The 25210-nt window shown below is 43.5% G+C and overlaps 1 protein-coding gene across 5 annotated transcripts in view; it reads right to left on the bottom strand.

The window, feature by feature from the left end:
- hectd1 (HECT domain containing 1) overlaps window positions 1-25210 on the bottom strand; it is a 113049-nt gene that overhangs the window by 3433 nt on the left and 84406 nt on the right. For all 5 annotated transcript variants that reach the window (XM_061232673.1, XM_061232701.1, XM_061232709.1 and 2 more), the window contains 8 exons: window positions 24957-25084; window positions 24086-24287; window positions 23650-23787; window positions 17421-18028; window positions 16830-16908; window positions 13150-13243; window positions 12431-12581; window positions 2587-2731 (listed from right to left, as the gene is read on the bottom strand). In XM_061232673.1, coding sequence (XP_061088657.1) covers window positions 2587-2731; window positions 12431-12581; window positions 13150-13243; window positions 16830-16908; window positions 17421-18028; window positions 23650-23787; window positions 24086-24287; window positions 24957-25084 — 1545 coding nt within the window. The remainder of the gene's footprint in view (window positions 1-2586; window positions 2732-12430; window positions 12582-13149; window positions 13244-16829; window positions 16909-17420; window positions 18029-23649; window positions 23788-24085; window positions 24288-24956; window positions 25085-25210) is intronic.

Below are 25210 nucleotides of genomic sequence, written 5' to 3'. Positions count from 1 at the left end.
GCTTTGTTGTTTGTTTATTTGTTGTTTAAAAAAATAATAATAATAATTAAAAAAAAAAATAGGCCTTATCTTCGTTGTACGGGTAGCAATTGAAGTTGTACTTCCCTCTAGGGTCTTTCAGTGCACTTAGCCCTGGTTATGGGTATGTCGCTCTGGATAAGAGTGTCTGCCAAATGCCAATAATGTAATGTAATGTAATGGGTCACTAAACCTCTTTGGAATGGTGGCACGAAGACAGCCCTTACTGAACACAATAAACAAAACCAAGCATCTTGAGTTTGCCAAACCTCTTTGGAATTATGACTGGAAGAGAGTGCTATGGTCAAATGAGACCAAAATGGAAAGTTTTGGCCATACACAACATAAACATGCTTGCCGGCAAAATTGAATGCGGACAACCTGCTAGACCCCCATCAGTCTGGCTTCAGATCTGGCCACTCGACTCCTCTCCGTCAGTTAATCACTCCATGCTGCCCAAGCAGCCTCCCTCTCCTCTGTCCTCATTCTTCTAGATCTCTCTGCTGCGTTCGACACTGTGGATCACTCTATCCTCCTGTCAGCAACAGGGATCTGTGGCACAGCCCTGAACAGGATTGAGTCATACCTCTCTGGTCGCTCCTTCCAGGTTCCAGGGCTCAGTCCTAGGCCCGCTTCTTTTCTCTCTTTACACTCGTTCCCTTGGCCCTGTTATCACTGCACATAGTCTATCCTACCACTGCTATGCGGACGATACCAAACTCTTCATCTCATTCCCACCATCTGATACACAGGTTTCCGCCCGTATCTCTGCTTGCCTGAGTGACATCCAGAGCTGGATGGACAACCACCATCTAAAGCTCAACCCAGGTAAGACTGAAATGATATTCATCCCTGCTAATACCTCTCCCCATCTGGATCTCTCCATTTCCCTAGGGGATACACCATACTGACGCCATCACCCAGTGCAAGGAACCTTGGCGTGGTGATGGACAGCAGACTGTCCCTCTATGAGAACATTGCGGTGGTGACCAGGTTCTTCCTATACAACGTACGGAGAATCCGCCCTCTCACCCCCTACTCGACCCAGCTCCTGGTCCAAGCGATGGTTTTGTCCTGCCTGGACTACTGCAACTCTTTCCTGGCTGGCCTCCTAGCATCTGCCATCAGACCCCTCCAACTTATCCAGAATGCAGCAGCTCGTCTGGTCTTCAACCTTCCCATACACTTGCATGCTGGCTGCCTGTCATGGCTCGCATCAAATTCAAAACATTGGTGCTAGCCTTCCAAGCAGTTAAGGGGTCTTCCCCAGCTTACCTCCAAAAAATCATCAGACCCTACACCCCTGCCAGACCTCTCCGTTGGGCCTCCACAGGCCGCTTGGCGCCTCCCCCTCTCCGAACTTCCACCTCCCGCTCACGACTACTGTCTGTTCGGGCTCCACGGTGGTGGATCAAACTCCCCGTGTAGGTCAGAACAGTAGAATCTCTTTCCATCTTCAAGCGCAAACTGAAGACGCACCTCTTCAAGTTGCACCACTCCCTGTCCCTCCCTACCTCCCTGTAAACCTTAATTGTTGTCTTTCTGTGATATTTACTTGTGTATCAGGATGTTTAATTTGGTTAGGTTAAACCAAAGGGTCACAATAAAAAATATTTTGCTAACTTACGTAAACACAACTGAAAACATTTCCTGGGTGCTGGCATCAAACCAAACAAGTGGCAGGTCAAATCGAGGCAAGTTATAATGGCTTCATGCCCCCTTGTGCCTGACACAGAATATTACAGTGGGACGAGCAAATGAATGAACTGACCGATCCATAGTAGATTTAATAACGGTTAATTAATAATAACCTGATTGTTAACTCAACCGAATGGTTAGCCCTGAGTCTTGTATTCCTTTTCAAGCATGATCTATTGAAAATAGGAGATTGTAAATATATAGCCTGATAATATGGCTGCACAATTGTATATTAATCAGAATTGCGATTTGGGACCGCAAAAGGTCCCAAATCTTGTGAGAATAGCATTTAATTTCATTATTCCTGTGATGCAAAATCAAGCTTTGCGAGTTACAGAACTGCGGTAGCCTATTCAGCAAATTAGCGTTGTAGCCAATCACAAAAATGCTATGAGTGCACAGATGACTCAGAGGTGCTCACTTGGTCTTAACTGGGGTGGTCTTGCTGAGCATGATGAGTATGCTGATCCTTTGAAATGTGTATTCTGGTTCGGAGTCACACGTTACCTAGACCGGCTAACATTGAGATTAAACTATGAAATTAAACCTAGCCAATCATTCTCAAACATAGACTATGGAATCGACCAACTATATGAGTTAAATAGGCTACAGAATGTGTCTAAATTTCCAATGATGGGATGATTCCATATTGCACTGGATGGTTGGCAACACTAAATCAAGATAGATTAGTTGCTCTACTGTCGTTCAGCTGACCAGGCTCGAGTTGGCAGTGGCTCCCCACATCCCTGATAATATTGTAACAGCAGGCTTGCTAACAGTTTTGAAAAATTAATTGTCCACATGAAAACAATCATGATTCTTATTTTTGGCAAAATCGTATCTCAAATATCTCAGAGGCCAGGGCCTTACCTTGCGCACAATAGTGAGACGAGGGTGGAGGTTGGCAAGGCCACCAGGGGGCAGGGTGGAGCAGCCTGTGGTGAACTGGAGGAATGCTTTTCTCTCGTCTGAAGACATGCTGCAGAGGACCCGCACGAAGCGCAGGAATCCTGGGCTGTGAAAGAAAAGATGAGAACTTTACCAATCACCAAAGCCGGACCAAAGCCGGACCCTGCAGTTCTACATTCAAGCCAGTGGAAAAAAAACTAACTTAAATTGCCATGTCAATAGTCCTCAAATTTTTTTTGAATAACCATTATTCCCTTAATGTAACCATTTGTATATACAGTGGGGTGAAAAAGTGTTTGCCCCCTTCCTGATTTCTTAATTTTTTTTTGCTTGTGTAAACACAAAAGGCAGTTTTTAAATGAAGGTTTTTATTATTAAGGGAGGAAGAGAGGAGGGGGAGGAAAAAAAAAAAAAAAAATCCAAACCTACATGGCCCTGTGTGAAAAAGTGATTGCCCCCCTAACCCCAATAACTGGTTGGGCCACCCGTAGCAGCAACAACTGCAATCAAGCGTTTGCGATAACTTGCAATGAGTCTCTTACAGCGCTGTGGAGGAATTTTGGCCCACTCATCTTTGCAGAATTGTTGTAATTCAGCCACATTGGAGGGTTTGAGCATGAACCGCCTTTTTAAGGTCATGCCACAGCATCTCAATAGGATTCAGGTCAGGACTTTGACTAGCCCACTCCAAAGTCTTCATTTTGTTTTTCTTCAGCCATTCAGAGGTGGACTTGCTGGTGTGTTTTGGATCATTGTCCTGCTGCAGAACCCAAATTCGTTTCAGCTTGAGGTCACGAACAGATGGCCGGACATTCTCCTTCAGGATTTTTTGGTAGACAGCAGAATTCATGGTTCCATTTATCTTCCAGGTCCTGAAGCAGCAAAACAGCCCCAGACCATCACACTACCACCACCATATTTTACTGTTGGTATGATGTTCTTTTTCTGAAATGCGGTGTTACTTTTACGCCAGATGTAATGGGACACACACCTTCCAAAAAGTTCAACTTTTGTCTCATCAGACCAGAGTATTTTCCTGAAAGTCTTGGGGATCATCAAGATGTTTTCTGGCAAAATTGAGACGAGCCTTAATATTCTTTTTGCTCAGCAGTGGTTTTCGTCTTGGAACTCTGCCATGCAGGCCATTTTTGCCCAGTCTCTTTCTTATGGTGGAGTCATGAACACTGACCTTAACTGAGGCAAGTGAGGCCTGCAGTTCTTTGGATGTTGTTGTGGGGTCTTTTGTGACCTCTTGGATGAGTTGTCGCTGCGCTCTTGGGGTAATTTTGGTCGGCCGGCCACTCCTGGGAAGGTTCACCACTGTTCCATGTTTTCGCCATTTGTGGATAATGGCTCTCACTGTGGCTTGCTGGAGTCCCAAAGCTTTAGAAATGGCTTTATAACCTTTTCCAGACTGATAGATCTCAATTACTTTCTCATTTGTTCCTAAATTTCTTTAGATCTCGGCATGATGTCTAACTTTTGAGGATCATTTGGTCAACTTCACTTTGTCAGGCAGGTCCTATTTAAGTGATTTCTTGATTGAGAACATGTATGGCAGTAATCAGGCCTGGGTGTGGCTAGAGAAATTGAACTCAGGTTTGATAAACCACAGTTAAGTTATGTTTTAACAGGGGGGGGGCAATCACTTTTTCACACAGGGCCATGTAGGTTTGGATTTTTTTTCTCCCTTAATAAAAACCTTCATTTAAAAACTGCATTTTGTGTTTACTTGTGTTGTCTGACTAATATTTAAATTTGTTTGATGATCTGAAACATTTAAGTGTGACAAACATGCAAAAAAAAAAAAAAAAGAAATCAGGAAGGGGGCAAACACTTTTTCACACCACTGTATTTTATATGTGGCAGGACAAATTGTTTTTCTAGCATGAAATACTCATTTCGTCTTAATTAAATCTGTTCTGGGCTAAAATTCACAGCGATCTTATATCAAACTAAAGGAAGTGTTAGCTGCAATTATTGCCGCTAATTGTGGTACAGTGATTACGTTTAACCCCTTTGTGCAGATTACCAATCTGGCAACCCTCACCCATTTTTTGTGTTTTACTTTGAGTCTTACAAAATGACTAAATCGTACATCATTGTAAATAATTAAAATAAATGTAAACTTTAACTACAAATCAACTGTTTTGACTAATGTGCTTTTAAAAGTGGGAATTTGTCCTTTCATCAGTATAGGGTCTAATTTCTAGTGATCCCAAAACCTATCCAAAACCTGCTTTTGTCCATTATAAGCAGAGAGAATGGGCCCTTATGATGCTTTAAGAAGAAACACTGATACCACATTGATACCACATTGAAAAATAATGCAAACACATTGTGCAGATACCTACATATGTAATAATTGACTGTTCTATGTTTTGCAGTAATTTAGAGTGTATAATCTTTTGTTCCCTGGGGATGGGACAACGTTTTACAAATGTTACCATTTCCAATCAATCCAATGGAAATATTACGTTCATCTAGCATGTACAGGGTTCTAGACTGCGACCAAAATGGTCGCATATGCGACCATTTTTTGAGAGTGTGCGAGCTACAATTTCACGTGGTCGCATTAGTGCGAGTGCATGATGATCACCGGTGTTTTGGTGAATTTAGATTCAGATTTCCTTTATTGACATTGGAATACCACAAAATTCAGAGTTCAGTGTGGTGATGGCCTTGGGATAAAAACTGTTCATTAATCTTGTGGGTCCAAAACATTCAATGTTTGGCAGTTCACGTATGAATGCTGCAGCTAATAAGTTATGCCGTTTATAGGGAGGACAACCGAAAAAATTATTTCCGGAAATCAACATGAATATTATGATTATTATCTCAGTTTAACCTTAAATTAACGTGTGCTGGACAATAATTCTGCTTAGGTTGAATTTTAATGTGACAAAATGACTGTTTTTGTGGCTTTTAAGCGCTCATTTTACCAGCATTCCATCAATGTTAAATGCTGGACCCCGACGGCACCGAAAAACCATTCCATTCTTTACGTATATGGAGCTCGAAAATCGTGATGCAACAATAGCTTTTGCTGGTTTACTTCACGCGCTCATACATGGCAGTTGGTGGCAGTTTGAACTGTCAAAAGTGTGACTGTAGCCAGGTCAATATTTTAGCTGGGTACTCGGTATGTCCGGCCTTATAAGTCCAAAGTCCCTGGTTACTTTTTCATAGTTTCAATGGATTTTGACAATAGACATGTCAGACTTCAATCATGTTAACGCTCTCGAGCGTACGTCAAAGTTTAGGTAGCAAATAACAGTGCTGTATCCTTCTTACGTCATTTACATAGCTACAGAACTGTCCGATCACGCCGAATCACTGATAGAAACAAGATGAATTAATGACGATTCAGAAAATGTATAACTTTTAAAGATTTAAATAAATCCTATGGTGGGACTTTTGCCATTTATGGACGGTACGACAGAAAATTCCGGTGCCGTCGAACTTAATCGAATGCTTTTATTTATATCGTTCGAATGACCAAGTGCCGTTAAAAAGCTAATTGTGGCTTTGTGCTATTCGCGTATGCTAGCTACATCATGCTAACATCGTACAGGGACCAGTAAAGGCTTAGAACACACTAGCACTTAGTTATTGTAAGTTTGATCACCTCTACTGTGAAGTAAAAAAGTGGACAAATTACGTTTTGTGTGAGAAATCTATTGGCGAGCTCACGTGCACACACAGCGGTCTACATTCTAAAGCTGGGTCAATGACGAATAAAGCTTCTAAAAAGTTTTTTTTTTTTTTTTAAAGTTTGTTCAAAATGGATGTAATGCATATTTTTGAATCTGGAACAATGTGTCTAAACAAGTCTCACTTGTTGTGTAACATTTCAAAATGTTTAAATAATTTTTTTAACTGTATTTTTAACTTCACCGTCCAAAAAATGTAAGGTGGCGCAACCAAATATTTGTCAATATATTTTCCCACTATTTATTTTAAGTAAAACTTTGAGATTGTTTGAGATGGCAAAACATGAAAAAAATAATAATAAATAAAGTTATTTTATAATAAATAATAAAAATAATAAAATTATTTGAATGTACTCAATATGTATTCAGACTAAATATGTTTTATAGAAGGACGTGATATATGTCATGAATTTATCTAATTATTTTACAAGGAAATAATGCACTCGGACGCAGAAATTTTCACGTCATGTCATTGACCCAGCTCCACTTTGCCCTCCCTACTGTTATGCTAAGCAAAGCTGTTATGCTTTGCTTTTATGTTTGTTATGTTTTGTTATGTTCAGTTATGTTCAGATTAAAATATTTTGCAAATAACAAGTCTGGAGTCACTGTCAATCTTTACATCAATGCAAAACTAGGGTATGCAACTATTCATCAAGGTCATTGATTAATACCATGCTGTACAAAGAAAAAAGGTGCGACCAAATCATATGCTGGTGCGACCAACTGAGAAAGTTGGTAGCACCAGTGCTACCAGTGGAAAAGTTAGTCTGGAACCATTACATTACATTACATTATTGGCATTTGGCAGACGCTCTTATCCAGAGCGACGTACAACAAAGTGCATACCCATAACCAGGGATAAGTTCGCTGAAAGACCCTAGAGGTAAGTACAATTTCAACTGCTACCTGTACAACAAAGATAAGGACAAGGGCCATTTTTTTTTTTTTTTTGAACAAACAAACAAACAGAGCAAAAGTCACCAAAGTTAACTATCCAAACACTGCTTACCTAGCCAACTAAAAATACCGATACACAAAGCAAGTCACAGAGACAACAATTAAGGTTCACAGGGAGGTAGGGAGGGATGGGGAGAGGTGCTGCTTGAAGAGGTGTGTCTTCAGCTTGCGCTTGAAGGTGGGGAGAGATTCTATAGTTCTGACCTCAACGGGGAGTTCGTTCCACCACCGTGGAGCCAGAACAGACAGTAGTCGTGAGCGTGAGGTGGAGGTTCTGAGAGGGGGAGGTGCCAAGCGGCCTGTGGAGGCTGAACGAAGAGGTCTGGCAGGGGTGTAGGGTCTGATGATTTTTTGCAGATAAGCTGGGGAAGACCCTTTAACTGCTTGGAAGGCTAGCACCAATGTTTTGAATTTGATGCGAGCCATGACAGGCAGCCAGTGGAGGGAAGTAAGCAGGGGGGTGACGTGTGAGTATTTGGGAAGGTTGAAGACCAGACGAGCTGCTGCATTCTGGATGAGTTGGAGGGGTCTGATGGCGGACGCTGGGAGGCCAGCCAAGAGGGAATTGCAGTAGTCCAGGCGGGACAGAACCATCGCTTGGACCAGGAGCTGGGTCGAGTAGGGGGTGAGAAAGGGGCGGATTCTCCGTATGTTGTAGAGGAAGAACCTGCAAGACCGGGTCACCACCGCAATGTTCTCGGAAAGGGACAGTCTGCTGTCCATCACCACGCCGAGGTTCCTTGCACTGGGTGACGGCGTGAGTGTGGTATCCCCGAGAGAAATGGAGCGATCCAGATGGGGAGAGGTATTAGCAGGGATGAATATCATTTCAGTTTTACCTGGGTTGAGCTTTAGATGGTGGTTGTCCATCCAGCTCTGGATGTCCCTCAGGCAAGCAGAGATACGGGCTGAAACCTGCGTATCAGACGGCGGGAACGAGACGAAGAGTTGGGTATCGTCCGCATAGCAGTGGTAGGATAGCCCATGTGCAGTGATCACAGGGCCAAGGGAGCGAGTGTAGAGAGAAAAAAGAAGTGGGCCAAGGACTGAGCCCTGGGGAACCCCTGTGGCGAGGGGCCGAGGTGTCGATACCGAACCAGCCCAGGCAACCTGGAAGGAGCGACCAGAGAGGTAGGACTCAATCCAGTCCAGGCCTGTGCCACAGATGCCCGTTGCTGACAGGGCAGACAGGAGGATGGAGTGATCCACAGTGTCGAAGGCAGCAGAGAGATCTAGAAGAATGAGGATAGAGGAGAGGGAGGCTGCTCGTGCGGCATGAAGTGACTCACTGACGGAGAGGAGCGCAGTCTCTGTCGAGTGGCCCGATCTGAAGCCAGACTGATGGGGGTCTAGCAGGTTGTTGTTAGAAAAGAAGGAAGAAAGTTGAGTAGAAGCGGCTCGTTCTATAGTTTTAGAAAGGAAAGGAAGAAGAGATACCGGGCGGTAGTTCTGGATGATGGAGGGATCCAGGGTAGGCTTTTTTAGCAGCGGAGTGATGTGGGCCCTCTTGGAGGATGCCGGAAAACAGCCGGAAGACAGGGAGAAGTTGAACCCTGATGTATCAGGACAGGGTATGCTAACAATACTCCCATACAAACAGCTAGCTAGTAGCCCTCAATAACGTGTTATAGCAAAGGCTAAACATTGTGTATTACTACCCAAGTCCACATTAAGAAGGCGAGATATTGCTTTAACCATCAGTCGGCAAAAACCAAAAACGACGATTACACCTCAACCAGTATATTACTGCTAGCATATATTACTGCGTAACATATGGTGTGCAAATCTGCATTGAAGAAAACAATCCCTCCATTACATTATCTCAGCAAATGTAACTGACTTATAATCACACATACTATACACTGTTGGAAAGCTTATACTGTCCTCTACTGAATAAAAGATTTATTCAAATGACCGGTAATGGCTTTTAAACAAGTTATTAGCGTAGCTGATATAAATGCCTACGCCCACTTTTTTTTTTTTTCTCTAACAAATTATTCAATACAATAAATGATCACTGAATCTTAAAAGGGACATCCTACATGCAAGAACAGCAAGACTGTATATATTTAACAAACACAAATGTACATAAACACTAATAATTATCAAGTATCCACTAATTCAGGAACATTAAACAGCTTGCATAGCCAATTGAAAGCAGCCTAAAACCATCTAAGTGAAACCAACACTAGTAATCGTGAAACAAGTAAACATACAGTACTGTGCAAATGTTTTAGGCAGGTGTGAAAAAAATGCTGTAAAGAATGCTTTAAAAAATAGAAATGTTAATAATGATAATTTTATCAATTAACAAAATGCAAAGTGAGTGAGAACAGAAGACAAATCTAAATCAAATCAATATTTGGTGTGACCACCCTTTGCCTTCAAACCAGCATCAATTCTTCTAGGTACACTTGCACAAAGTCAGGGATTTTGTAGGCATACAGTCAGGTGTGTGATTAACCAATTATACCAAACATGAGCTAATGATCATCAATTTAATATGTAGGTTGAAACACAATCATTAACTGAAACAGAAACAGCTGTGTAGGAGGGTTAAAACTAGGTGAGGAACAGCCAAACTCTGCTGCCAAGGTGAGGTTGCTGAAGACAGTTTAATGTCAGAAGTCATACACCATGGCAAGACTGAGCACAGCAACAAGACACAAGGTAGTTGTACTGCATCAGCAAGGTCTCTCTCAGGCATAAATTTCAAGGCAGACAGGGGTTTCCTCGGCCCCCTCCTCTTCTCCATTTACACCAGATCCCTTGGCCCTGTTATCTCTGCTCATTGCATCTCATATCATTGTTATGCCGATGGCACCCAATTCTTTCTCTCCTTTCCCCCATCAGACACACAGGTCTCTACCCGTATCTCTGCCTGCCTGAGAGACATAAATGGTAAATGGCTGGCATTTATATAGCGCCTTTATCCAAAGCGCTATACAATTGATGCCTCTTATTCACCCATTCATACACACACTCACAGACCAACGGCGATTGGCTGCCATGCAAGGCACCGAGCAGCTTGTCAGGAGCATTTGGGGGTTGGGTGTCTTGCTCAGGGACACTTCGACACAGCCCGGGCGGGGGATCGAACTGGCAACCCTCCGACTGCCAGATGACTGCTCTTACTGCCTGAGCCATGTCGCCCCCCAGAGCTGGATGGGCAACCACCATCTAATCTTCATCCCTGCTCTAACCTCTCCCAGGGATCAGCCCCTGTATATATTCAATCGCTTATCAAGACATATACACCAGCAAGACCCCTCCATTTCATGCCACCTCCCCCCGCCACACCTGCACTTATCGCTCACGACTGCTGTCTGTCCTGGCCCCACAGTGGTGGACTGACCTCCCTGTGGATGTCAGAACGGCAGAGTCTCTGACCTCACATTTCCCTCCCTACTTCACCACCAAGATTAGCCTTGTATATGCCATAGACTATAATGGCACTTGTATAGATATTGTGTTTTGTATTAGCTATTGTATTGTTGTACTCGGGGTATTCTAGCTGCCAACCGTGGTATGCTAGCTTGTAAGTTGATGTATTGTTCAAGGGTTCCGATTGTATCTGTATGGTCACGCTAGGACTCTCGGGTCCTCTTCATACTTGTTCCTGTGTTCAATCTGCACTTCATTATACATTGCTCTGGATAAGAGCGACTGCTAAAAATGCCTTGTAATGTTTCCAGATGGGCTGTCCAAGCTCTTTTGAAGAAGCACAAAGAACTCAAAATATCCTAACCCACTTATCCTGAACAGGGTCGCAGGTGGGCTGGAGCCTATCGCAGCATACATTGGGCGAAAGGCAGGAATACACCCTGAACAGGTTGCCAGTCCATCGCAGGGCACACACACCATTCACTCACACACTCATACCTACGGGCAATTTAGGCTCTCCAATCAACCTAACCTGCATGTCTTTGGACTGTGGGAGAAACCGGAGTACCCGGAGGAAACCCACGCAAACACGGGGAGAACATGCAAACTCCGCACAGAGAGGCCCCGGCCGACGGGGATTCAAACCCAGGACCTCCTTGCTGTGAGGCGGCAGTGCTAACTACTGCACCATGCGTGCCACCTTGTATCAAGTTAAATAAGAAAAAATAAGCAGAACTACATTTCTCATAAAAATCCATTCACTATATGGGAATGAACACACACGTCAACTATCTAGAAATGAACCTAGGCGATTCTCTAGCTTTGATACTGCCTCTGAACATGACACAATGGCTACAGTGGAGCTGCAGTCATTAATTACGATGGATTCATTCCATAAGCTTCCAATGGTTGATGGCGATGGCTGACATTAATGGCTGCAGTGCAGCCGTGCTGTTAGGCTGCTGGGGGACACCAAACAGGGCCAAGAGAGGGTCAGGGATAATGGTAGTGTTATATGATGTGTTGAGATTTCAGACCAAAATGTGCCAGGCCTAGGGCAGGACCAGAACATGTGGGTGTGGTCAGCTGGAGATCGCTTGCACCCATTACATTAGGTGGCTACATTAGGATATATCTGGGATAACCTCAAATTAGTATAATGGTATAAGTATATATGGTATTAGTATAACTCACATGTGCACAATCTTACACTGTAGGAGGCAATGCAAAGCACAGATGGATGAGGAGTGGACTAATCATGAAATACGCTGCCATTGATCAACTCCTGCTCCCAAGAATCCTTACAGCCGAAATGTTAAATTGGTGCAAGAGGGCAGAAATAGGTGATTATTTAGAGGGTGAGAGGCTATATCAAGGCCTAGGCTTCTCCTAATTTTAATAGTCCAGATTGTAACAGAGTTAGTTACTATTGTATTTGAGGTAAAAATTAGAAGTGGTTAACGGGAGAACAAACCATGGAGTGAAGAGACTGTTTAGAGGATGAAAGTTCCATATCAACCCATGAGGGGCGCAAATGATCAGCTGTGTTGTCAACCCAGTATTAAAGTTTATGAATGCTACAAGACCAGTAATAGTATAGAAAAGTCCACTGAGATCCATGGAGAGCTGTAACACTGATATCCTAATGGGTGGATTTCATTTATCAAGTGATCTAAAAAAAAGACTTATTAATGAGGACAGGGATGTGTTGGAAAATGTATAAAAACAATTTGGAGTAGAGCCCATACCTGTCTCTGGTGTAGCCAAGTTTGGGCTCAGTATAGTTGACAATATCCTCTGAGGTCCAGGACGGACACTGGTTCCCACATAGGATCATTTGCACTTCCTTGTGACTGAAGGAGCTCAGCTTCTCCATGGGGAACACACGGTTGAAACCATCTTGACAGAGAAGATACAAGCGTCACACAGCCGTGTCACAGTCACCTCACACACATATTTGCTAATGTCCCATCTCATGGGGGGGGGGGGGGCTGAAAATATCATGCACACTGGAATATTAAGCTACTTTTCATTTTCTTCTGCCTGATGAAACGCATGATTATACTACCCTCTGCGATAAATATCTCCTCTCTCTGAAGGAATCACATGAGGGGATTTCCTGCTAAATTTATGTCACTGTGCTGTAGAAGGCCTCATCCTTTAATTGAGTCATTAAACCAAGGCTGGAATTCACTGTGCTCATTAAACATCCCAGGGCATTTTTTGGAAGCATACACCTTCCTGTTCATATTCTTGATCTAGCCATCAAATCCCTGTCCTACATCTGACTGGCTTCACAATTCCTTGCATTCCTACCCAAGTTGACTTCCAGGCTGTCACTGCAGAAGAACAGTTCTCAGACTGAGCTGATTAAAGAAAGGCAATATAAAACAAAAGCAATGCCGTTGCACTGGCTCTAATAGGCTAGGCCCAGACAGAGAGGCTCCATGCTGTGAACTGGTCTTACCCCTGAAGGCCTCCATTTGCTTCTGGATCCCTGTGTGCATGCAGAAGTCAAACATGAGCTCCACATAGTCCTCAGCATTGTCCATGGTCACCATCTGGAAGGAGACAGATACTCATAATTAGGCTCACATACCTTATTCCATTACACTTTGAATAATGCTGTTTTAGTGAGGTAAAACAATGCAATTTCACTGTGACTGACATGTGAGAGCAATAGAAGCTGAAATGATTCTCCAGCCCTAATGACAGAAATGGACTTGACAACTCTGAGGTGCCGCCCAGGAACAAATTCATACTTTACCAGGCATGCATTACTACGAAACGCATACTTATGTAAAATTCATTCATATAATTTTCACTATTAAGAACACACACACACACATCTTAAATGCTCACTGTGTGTGTGTGTGTGTGTGTGTGAGAGAGAGAGAGAGAAAGGTGCAGAGAGTCAGATTCACCATGTCCGAAGGGCACATCACGTTTGTGACCAGCACAGAGACACATAAAATGTTCTTCCAATATTTAACTATCTGTTTGAGTGAGACTGTGGCCACCTTTTATTTTCATTATTCTCCTTCTCCCATTGAGATGGTTCTCTCTTTTACAAGGGAGCCCTGGCCAAGGGAGGAGCAAGCAGAGATTCCAACATATAATTCAATACAATACAAAAGCACAACACAAATTACACATTAGCCTCAGTTTCCTGTTCTTAGGAGTGGAACCCGGTGTAGCCCATCCACTCCATGGATCGATGTTACATTATTGGCATTTGGCAGACGCTCTTATCCAGAGCGACGTACAACAAAGTGCATACCCATAACCAGGGATAAGTTCGCTGAAAGACCCTAGAGGGAAGTACAATTTCAACTGCTACCTGTACAACAAAGATAAGGACAAGGGCCATTATTTTTTAAATTTTTTTAAAAATTTTTTGTTTTTGAACAAACAAACAAAGCAAAAGTGACCAAAGTTAACTATCCAAACACTGCTTACCTAGCCAACTAAAAATACCGATACACAAAGCAAGTCACAGAGACAACAATTAAGGTTCACAGGGAGGTAGGGAGGGATGGGGAGAGGTGCTGCTTGAAGAGGTGTGTCTTCAGCTTGCGCTTGAAGGTGGGGAGAGATTCTATAGTTCTGACCTCAACGGGGAGTTCGTTCCACCACCGTGGAGCCAGAACAGACAGTAGTCGTGAGCGTGAGGTGGAGGTTCTGAGAGGGGGAGGTGCCAAGCGGCCTGTGGAGGCTGAACGAAGAGGTCTGGCAGGGGTGTAGGGTCTGATGATTTTTTGCAGATAAGCTAGGGAAGACCCTTTAACTGCTTGGAAGGCTAGCACCAATGTTTTGAATTTGATGCGAGCCATGACAGGCAGCCAGTGGAGGGAAGTAAGCAGGGGGGTGACGTGTGAGTATTTGGGAAGGTTGAAGACCAGACGAGCTGCTGCATTCTGGATGAGTTGGAGGGGTCTGATGGCGGACGCTGGGAGGCCAGCCAAGAGGGAATTGCAGTAGTCCAGGCGGGACAGAACCATCGCTTGGACCAGGAGCTGGGTCGAGTAGGGGGTGAGAAAGGGGCGGATCCTCCGTATGTTGTATAGGAAGAACCTGCAAAAACCGGGTCACCACCGCAATGTTCTCGGAAAGGGACAGTCTGCTGTCCATCACCACGCCGAGGTTCCTTGCACTGGGTGACGGTGTGAGTGTGGTATCCCCGAGGGAAATGGAGAGATCCAGATGGGGAGAGGTATTAGCAGGGATGAATATCATTTCAGTTTTACCTGGGTTGAGCTTTAGATGGTGGTTGTCCATCCAGCTCTGGATGTCCCTCAGGCAAGCAGAGATACGGGCTGAAACCTGCGTATCAGACGGCGGGAACGAGACGAAGAGTTGGGTATCGTCCGCGTAGCAGTGGTAGGATAGCCCATGTGCAGTGATCACAGGGCCAAGGGAGCGAGTGTAAAGAGAAGAAAGAAGCGGGCCAAGGACTGAGCCCTGGGGAACTCCTGTGGCGAGGGGCCGAGGTGTCGATACCGAACCAGCCCAGGCAACCTGGAAGGAGCGACCAGAGAGGTAGGACTCAATCCAGTCCAGGCCTGTGCCACAGATGCCCGTTGCTGACAGGGCAGACAGGAGGATGGAGTGATCCACAGTGTCGAAGGCAGCAGAGAGATCTAGAAGAATGAGGATAGAGGAGAGGGAGGCTGCTCGTGCGGCATGGAGTGACTCACTGACGGAGAGGAGCGCAGTCTCTGTCGAGTGGCCCGATCTGAAGCCAGACTGATGGGGGTCTAGCAGGTTGTTGTTAGAAAAGAAGGAAGAAAGTTGAGTAGAAGCGGCTCGTTCTATAGTTTTAGAAAGGAAAGGAAGAAGAGATACCGGGCGGTAGTTCTGGATGATGGAGGGATCCAGGGTAGGCTTTTTTAGCAGCGGAGTGATGTGGGCCCTCTTGGAGGATGCCGGAAAACAGCCGGAAGACAGGGAGGAGTTGACAAGGGAGGTGACAAATGGGAGAATGTCAGGTGTGATAGTTTGGAGAAGAGAAGAGGGGATAGGGTCAAGGGCACAGGTTGTAGGGCGGTGGCAGAGCAGGAGTTGAGAAACATCAGAGTCTGTAAGAGGGGAGAAAGTGGAAAAGGAAGGGATGGGCCTAGAGGGGGGGAAGGGCACAGTGAGGGGGGCGGTGGTTGTAAAGGATGTGCTGTGTGTTCAGAAATGCTCTTCTGCATTCCACTGTTGTAATGGCAATTAAGTTACTGCTTGAACTAGTCTGGCCAGTGGACATTATCCTTGGACCTTCCTCATTAACATGCTGTTTACCCACTAGAGAGGGTTGTGTGTGAACAGTCGGAAGCCACCGCTTACCAACAGAAACATCAATGCTCGCCTCACATTTGCAAAAAAGCACCTGGATGATCCCTAACAGTCAAACATTGTGGTTGGAAGCGTGATGGTGTGGGGATGCTGCCTCAGGACCTGGATGACTTGACATTATAAAAGGAACCATGAATTCTGTTCTGTACCACAACATTCTTAAGGAGAATGTCCTGTCATCTGTCCATCAGCTAAAGCATATTATGGTTACGCAGTAAGACAATGATTCAAAACACAAAAGCAATTCCATGTCTGAATGGCTGAAAGGAAAATGGAGTGGCCTAGTCTAAAGTCCTGACTTGAACCAAATATAGATACTCTGGCAGGATCTGAAAGGAGCAGTTAATGCTCTAAAACCTACCAATCTGTCTGAATTAAAGCAGTTCTGGAGTGGGATACATTTTCTCCACAGTGATGTGAAAGACCAATATCAAACTATAGGAAGCATTTGGTTGCAGCTATTGCTGCTAAAGGAGGTGCAACCAGTTAAGTTAACGGGGCAATTACTTTTTTTCATGAAATAAATGAAATTATCATTTTTCAATGTGAAGTTTACCCGGGTTCCCTTTGTTTAATATTAGTCTTCGTCTAAAGACCTGAAAACATACTGTGAGACAAATATGCCATAATAGGAAAGGGGCACATATTTCTCAGCACTGTATGTAGAAAGCTGCAATAAATGTGGATCAATTGGAAAATAGGCAGTGTATGCCTTTGAGCCTACTACGGTATACTATAGTATAAATATACAGTATGAAATCACATTCCCCATTTGATTTCCTGGTTAAATTTTAAAAATCACCCTACCTCATCTTCTCCATTGGGCTTCAGGTCCACAGCAGAGAACCCATGCACTTTGGAAGAGGGGCAGAATTGGAAATTCAATCTGGGGAGAAGAAACTGAAAAGTCAGTTCAGAGACAAAACACCAAAGTGTTTCAACATCTTCTCATCTTCGCTAGTTTTGAATCCATGTGGATCTACATCTGGACAACACACAAAGGAACATAAGGCATTAAGAAAACTAAGCATACTGTGCATGCTAATCTTTTGTTACACCATTATTCAGCGCAGTAAAACATTTCATTCTTACATGAAAACATGTAAGAATGAAAACATAAACACTAATTAAAATGGCAAATGAAACAATGCAACCATGAACATGGGAAATTGTGCATACAGAATTATAATTGTGCAACATTATCCATCAACAGGGGGGAAAAAAGCCTGCTGCTGAGGATGATTGTTGGAAAGACTGACCACTCCTAATTTTCATGGTTTTCCATTTTAAAGCTAAACATCAAAAAGCTGTGTAATACCAAGTGATGTTTCTACATGATTTATCAGGGTAACAAGTGGAAGAGCAGCAGTAAAGACCTATTAGCACGGTGGTGCTCACCCCAAGTCCTCCATGCTGAGTGGGGGCCCGGAGCCCGTGGGGTTCTTCAACATGAGGCTCTGCAGACGCGTGTTCTTCTCGTCCTCCGACAGGCTCTTGCTGCTCAGGATCTGCCTGCGCTTCACTGCCAGCTCCTTCACCTCCTTCAAGAACTTGGCCCGGTGGGGGTTGACCAGCTCAAAGTCCTCCCAGGTCAAAATACCATGGTACCAAGCTGGGGGCCTTGGCTTGGGAGGGTCCAGGATGAACTCAGACTTGGAATCCTCATCAAAGCTCCCAACTGAGTGAGTGTCGTGGCCCTCCTCCGTGGAGGCCTCCGACTGGATCTCAGAGAAGTTCAAGTCAGCCTCGCCACGTGACTGATAGAGCAGCTTGCTCATGTTGCTCTTGATGTCACCCATGCACAACAGCTTAAAGAAAGGCCGAGAGATGGGCAGGTCCACCAGCCGGTTGTCCTGGATGCACTTGGCCAGGAAGATGCCCAGGAAGAGGAAGAGCTTGATGAGGCGCTCCAGTTCATCACTTTCCTGGGGGAACGGGGCTGGGAAGAGCCCACAGGACCGCTGCACATAATACCCTGGGGGCTTCAGACCCCCTCCCAGATCCACCTGAAACAAACATATAGTTTTTACAGTCCCCTCAAAAAGTATTGGAACATCAAAGTCAATTCCATTGTTTTTGCTATACACTGAAGACAACTGAGTTTGAGGTCAAAAGATGCACATGAGATGACAGCTTGTATTTCCAGGTATTTTTATCTAGATTTGTTAAACAACTTATAATATATCACCTTTTGTATCAGACCACCCAATTTTAGGCGAGCAGAAGTATTTACAGGTGTTTCTTGTTGCCCAGATGTGTGTTGTTAGATTGATTGGTTCAACAATAAATAGTGAATATCTACTCTTTAAGGGGCCGTGTCCACAGAAAGTGTTTTTTGAGCTGCCAGTGCCCTTCTGCCATTCATTTCTATGCTAAAGACGCGCAAGGCGTGCTCCTCTTCCCAGCGCCGCGCCTAGCGTTTTAGCGCACTCGGCGGTTAGCGTTTTTTGGCGGAGTGCTCTGGGCGCCTTGAGTTCAAAATAGTTCAACTTTTGGAGAGGAGTGCCGCTCATCAATGTCACTTTTTCGACCGACCAATCATAATCGAGGAAGAGGTGGGACCAACAAAGATCAACAGACATGGCGGAGGAGAGGCTGGTTCTTGCGGCGTCCGACAACCCGGTCATATATGATCTTACCATAAAGGGCTATCATGACCAAAACATAAAGAACAAAGCCTGGAGAGATCTCTTTTTGTAGTTATGCTAGCTAGCTAACGTTAGCTAACCGCCAGAGATTAGCCAACTGTCAGTTCGTATGACCTTGTTAGCTTGCTGTTTACCTTGTAGTTATATAAAAAATATATAAAAAGCAGAGACATCTCTCCAGGCTTTGTTCTTTATGTTTTGGTCGTGATAGCCCTTTATGATAACTAGCTAGCTAAGTCAGGTAACTAACTAACTGTTAGTTAGCATTATCTTAGCACCCACACACTTCTAGCCCTTCTCCTGACAGCGGGATCTTCATTGAGATCCGCCGCTAGAGCAATTGCAAGGATTTTGTTTCTGGTATTCATGTTTACCGTTATGTCATTATTTCGGTTAGGTTATTTGTATTAATGACGGACACGACGACTGTAACCTAGCAACAAAAAGCGCTCTGAGCGCTTTTTGGAAGCGCTCTGGGAATTTTTTGATTTTGATGTCCAAAGCGCTCTGCCATGAAAAAAACGCTTTCTGTGGACACGGCCCCTAAGCCATGGCTTTTTCCTGTGAAGGCCGCATTTGTGTAAAGATCAACCAACATGAAAACCAGACAGCTGTCTTTTGGAGAAAAGCAAAGCATTTTGAAGCTTAGAAAAGAAGGGAGATTTTTTGCACAAGCATTGGGGATAGCTTGTACAACAACATGGGATGTCTTGAAAAAGAAAGAAACCACTGGCGTACTGAGCAACAGACATCAAACAGGTCAACCAAGGAAAATATCAACCACTACGAAGAAACTTACAGTTCTGCTCATAAGTTTACAGACCCTGGCAGATTTAGTGATTTCTTGGCCATTTTTCAGAGAATGAGCAATAATACAAAAACTTTTCTTTCACTCATGGTTAATGGTTGGGTGAAGCCATTTATTATCAAACAATTGTGTTTGCTCTTTTTAAACCATAATGACAACAGAAACTATCCAAATGACCCTGATCAAAAGTTTACATACCCTAGTTCTTAATACTGTGTATTTCCCCCTTTAACATCAATGACAGCTTCAAGTCTTTTGTGGTAGTTGTGGATGAGGCACTTTATTTTCTCAGATGGTAAAGCTGCCCATTGTTCTTGGCAGAAAGCCTCCAGTTCCTGTAAATTCTTGGGCTATCTTGCATGAACTGCACGTTTGAGATCTCCCCAAAGTGGCTCAATGATATTGAGGTCAGGAGACTGAGATGGCCACTCCAGAACCTTTTTTCTGCTGTAGCCAATGACAGGTCGACTTGGCCTTGTGTTTTGGATCATTGTCATGTTGGAACGTCCAAGGAATGGTGTACCTTTCATCATAGGCCATGTAGCGTTTATGGTTGTGGCCAAAAAGTTCAATTTTGGTCTCATCACTCCAAATAACTTTGTTCCAGAAGTTTTGAGGCTTGTCTCTGTGCTGTTTGGCGTATTGTAAGTGGGCTGCTTTGTGGCATTGGCGTAGTAATGGCTTTCTTCTGGCGACTCGACCATGCAGCCCATTTTTCTTCAAGTGCCTCCTTATTGTGCATCTTGAAACAGCCACTCCACTTTTTTTCAGAGAGTCCTGTATGTCAGCTGAAGTTATTTGTGGGTTTTTCTTTGCATCCCGAACAATTTTCCTGCCAGTTGTGGCTGAAATTTTTGTTGGTCTACCTGACCGTGGCTTGGTTTCAACAGAATCCCTCATTTTCCATAGAGTTTGAACACTGCTGATTGGCACTCTCAATTCCTTGGATATCTTTTTATATCCTTTTCCTGTTTTATACAGTTCAACTACCTTCTCCCGCAGATCCTTTGATAATTATTTTGCTTTCCCCATGGCTCGGAATCCAGCAATGTCAGTGCAGCACTGGATGAAACTTGCAGGTGTCTGTCAGGAGCCCAGAAACTCACTGACTTTTTACATACACACACATTGATTACAAGCAAACAGATCACAGGTGAAGTTGGTTAGCCATTTAAACCTGTGTGTGTCAACTTGTGTGTATGCTATCAGGCCAAAACCTCCAGGGTATGTAAACTTTTGATCAGGGTCATTTGGATAGTTTCTGTTGTCATTACGATTTAAAAAGAGCAAACACAATTGTTTGATAATAAATGGCTTCACCCAACCACTAACCACGAGTGAAAGAAAAGTTTTTGTATTATCATTCATATTCTCTGAAAAATGGCCAAAAATATCACAAAATCTGGGTATGTAACCAGTATGCAAACTTATGAGCACAACGGTAAGAGAGTAGCAATATAGAGGCTGTACCACAAGATGCAAATCACTCATCAGTAGTAAAAATTGGAAGGCAAGATAACAAAAGTACAGAGATGAGCCACAAACGTTCTGGAACAAAGTTGTTTGCAGACTGATGAGACCAAGATTAACTTCTTCCAAAGTGATGGAAAGGCCAAATTGTGGAGAAAGAAGGGCTCTGCTCATGATCCAAAACGACAAGCTCATCTGTGAAGCATGGTGGAGTGTCATGGCTCGGGCTTGCATGGCTGCCTCTGGAGTGAGCTCACTAATCTTTATTGATGATGATGTCTACATAAATGTTCTCTCTGCCAACTTATGGGGAAATGCATCCAAACTAATTGGGAGGAACCTCATCATGCAGCAATGACCCAAAACACACTGCCAACACAACAAAGGACTTAATTTGGGAGAAAAGGTAGGCTTTAGACTGGCCAAGTCAAACACCAGTCCTTGACGCAAGCATGAGCATGCATTTCACCTCCTGAAGAGGCTGCAGTAAAAGCATCACAAAAGAAGAATGCAACAATTTGGTGATGTCAATGGGTTGCAGGCTTGATGCAAGCAAGGGATAAGCTACTAAATATAAGTGTTATTTACTTTCATTTACTCAAATGCTGTTACAATACTTTTGCTCACCTAAAAATTGGGTGGTCTGATTGCGAAGGTTCAAAGTAGTTTAACACATCTAAATGTAAATACCAGGAAATAAAAGCTGAAATTCTGAACTCTTGTGTTCATCTGTTTCTCAACCCCAAATGTATTCAGTGTATTGCAAATGGAAAAGGAATTATCCAAAGCACTGTACAATTGATCTTCTCATTCACCCAATCACATACACACTCATACACCAATGGTGATTGGCTGCCATGCAAGGCACCAACTAGCTCATAAGGAGCAGTTGGGGTTTAGGTGTCTTGCTCACAGACACAAACTGGCAACCCTCTGACTGCCAGACAACAGGATGAGCCAACATCAACCTGCTCTCCATCAAGGTATCAGCACCGATCTCTGACAACTGTTAAAGCCATGTATAATGTGTACGTCTAACATGTTCTCACCACTGGGCAAATTCAAACCTCTCAATGAATTAGAGTAGTGCACTGTGGAATTTATTGGCAATTTTGCATATTAAAGCAATATTTTTCACTTTTTTTAAAAGCATTTTCTATTTGGGACGACCTATCTTATATCTAGCTTACCCACAACCTGTGTCGGTATAGCATACCATTTTTGAACCAGTGTGATTAATTGCTATATCCTGTGAACACTTTAAGGAATTTATTAAACTTATTTTTTGGACTTAGGTATTCTGCTGCTGTAGCCTATCCACTTCAATGTTTGACGCGTTGTGTGTTCATAGATGCTGTTCTGCATACCACTGTTGTAATGCGTGGTTATTTGTGTTACTGTCACCTTCCAGTAAGCTTTCACCAGTCTGGCCTTTCTCCTCTGACCCTCACATTAACAACGCTTTTTTGCAGAACTGCTGCTCACTGGATGTTTCTTGTTTTTAGCACCATTCCCTGCAAACTCTAGAGACAGTTGTGCGTGAAAATTCCAGGAGATACTCAAACCACCCTGTCTGGCACCAACAATCAGTCTATGCAAAAGGTTCCCCGACCAAGTATTGAGTGCATAAATGAGAAGGTCGACATTTCTGTATTATAAACCCTTTTTTAGATTGGACTTATGTAATATTATAATATTTTAATATTTTAGATTTTCATGAGTTGTAAACCGTAATCCTCAAGATTAAAACAAAAAAAGGCTTGAAATATTTCACTTTGTGTAATGAATCTAGAATATATGAAAGTTTCACTTTTTTAATGAAATTACAGAAAAAGTTAACTTTTCCATGATATTCCAATTTTTTTAGATGCACCTGTATATAGCCAGCTAGTTACATAGCCAAATAACTTGCTTGCTCATAAAAATAAATAAATAAAATCCAGTGAGCAGCAGTTCAGCAGACAGAAACGCTAGTTAATGATGTCAGCAAAGCTGACAGGAAGGTGACAGTAACGCAAATAACCACACATTACAACAGCGGTATGCAGCAGAGCACCTCTGAACACACAATGCATCATAACTAAGTGGATAGGCTACAGCAGAAGTAAAAAAAAAAAAAAGTTATAAATACCGAATAAAATGCTCACTGAGTGAATACATTGGTATTATATTACCTTGTTTCCAGTCATCCAGCATTTTTCCAGTTTCTAAAGACTACCTAAAAATACTTGCCAATACAAATTCTCACTTAACTCTTTGAGTACCCCTGGGAATAAGTTATGCTTGAGGGTTTATCAAACAAAACCAAAATTATAAAACGCATCAAAGCATTACGTTGCATGTCGCACAGATATGCTAGGGGAACATTGTCATTCTGTTAAACAATGCCAGTGTTTTAGTTTGGAATTGGACCAGAGCACAGATATTTCTGATACTGCCCAACTTGCCCTTTGAGTGAGGTGCCCCTACAAGGGTTACATGGAAGAGGAAATTCTGGGAATTATACCCATGGGACAGACAAGCAGGACAGATATACATCCGGCTGTGAAGCAATACTTTAAGGACAACAACTTAATAGCCTGCTAGTATCAATGTTCATATTAGAACCAAACATTATTACCAAGCAAAGAAAGAAAGCAGTGTGCCCGCCAAACTATAAAAAGGTGATCGTGTGAGACTCATTGAATGAAGAGGAACTTGCCTGGCGTGACTCATCATCTGGGAAATCATCATCGCAGAGCCAGATGCCAAGGGATGTCCTTTGGAACTCTGCTGCCACCAGGGCATAGAACTCCAGTGTGGGGCCTAAGCCAGTGCCCTCCTCACCCAGGAACTCCACCTTTGGAAGGAGGGGGGGCGGGAGAGCATCTTAGACACAGGTTTTAAGATTATCAATCTTGTTTTCAAAAGGGGCACTGGCGCATGTCCCATCCAAGTCTACCATTGTACATTACCCTTTGTGAGATTCCTTTAATTATGTTTTTACCTTACACATTTCCCAGCTATGCAACTAAACACTAGTGCACCATTCCTTTTTGTTATAACCATAAAGAATAGCAAGTTGGCTTAATGTGCCTTTATTGGAAGTGGTTAAATGCAGAATTAGGGTTAGTTATCAGCAGGCAGTAAAGCCCTACCTCCAGCACAGACTTTCTGTCTGCATGGATCTGCATGACGCTCTCTGCCCACTCCATCATGCTCTCACCACGCGGAACCTTCACCCGCTCGTGCTTAAGCCGGCCCACGCGGAACTCCCCCGGGTCGTCCCGCCGCACCGTAGTCCCGGGGCGGGACCGCTCCATAGTGGCCTCCCGTCGGTTCTGAAGCCACACAATGGCCCTACAGAGACAACCGTATCGCCAAAGCATCAACCCACCCTGCAGGGAAACTCAATCCAAACAGTTAGCAGTGCAGACTTACAGGCCGGGAGCATACACAACTGATCAAAAATGCATAATAATTCAAGTCAACTACAACTTTGTATACCTCCAATGTCCAAAGAGATAAACATGGTGAAGTCACGTAAACATGACGACAACGATCATGCCACCGCATCTCCAAGAGAAAAATTTTTATGTCCAGTTATGTTCACATTTCAACTGCAGATTAAATTAACTTGCTGATTTGGAACTCCAGTTACTTGGAGGTCTTCAATCTTCATTTAGTCATCCTATATACATTTAAACAGCACAGCATTACAGACAGTTTACAGCTGTCCAATTTGACCGTTGGCAAAAATGAAGTGTCTGTTACTGCTTTTCAAAAATGATTTACTGAGTAACTGATTGGTGCTGCCCTCTGCGGCCCTCTCATTAGCAGCCATTCCACTGTCCTTAACCTTAAATAGTACAAAAACAATAATGCTAATTAATCATGAAAATAAAATATTTAGGCTCATAATATTTTGGTTGTCACTAATCCAGATTTGCACAATGAGTTAATATTACTGGTTGAAATGCTTGAGCCTCTCTCCATGATGTCCTCCCAGACAATGCAGAAGGTGCTTACCTGGATGCTCCAAATGCTGTGCAGGTAAAGTAGAGCTGCCTGGTCTCAAAGGGAATGAGGAAAGGACACTTGCTGGTCAGCTGCTCACACCAGTCAGGGAGGGCCCCGCTGGCCAGGGCCAGGGGCTCCTGAGGGCCACACAAGATAACAATAAACACTGTAATTTATGAAGCAAGCAAAATGGTTACTAAGACTGCAATTTTCCAATCCAATTCAGGGTTTCCGCTGCTAACATTCTGTTGTGGTGCAGCGCC

Source organism: Conger conger, chromosome 1, assembly GCF_963514075.1.
Source record: "Conger conger chromosome 1, fConCon1.1, whole genome shotgun sequence".
NCBI lineage: Eukaryota > Metazoa > Chordata > Actinopteri > Anguilliformes > Congridae > Conger > Conger conger.
Note: the sequence above shows the minus strand (reverse complement) of the source record. Positions and strands in the feature narration are given on the sequence as shown.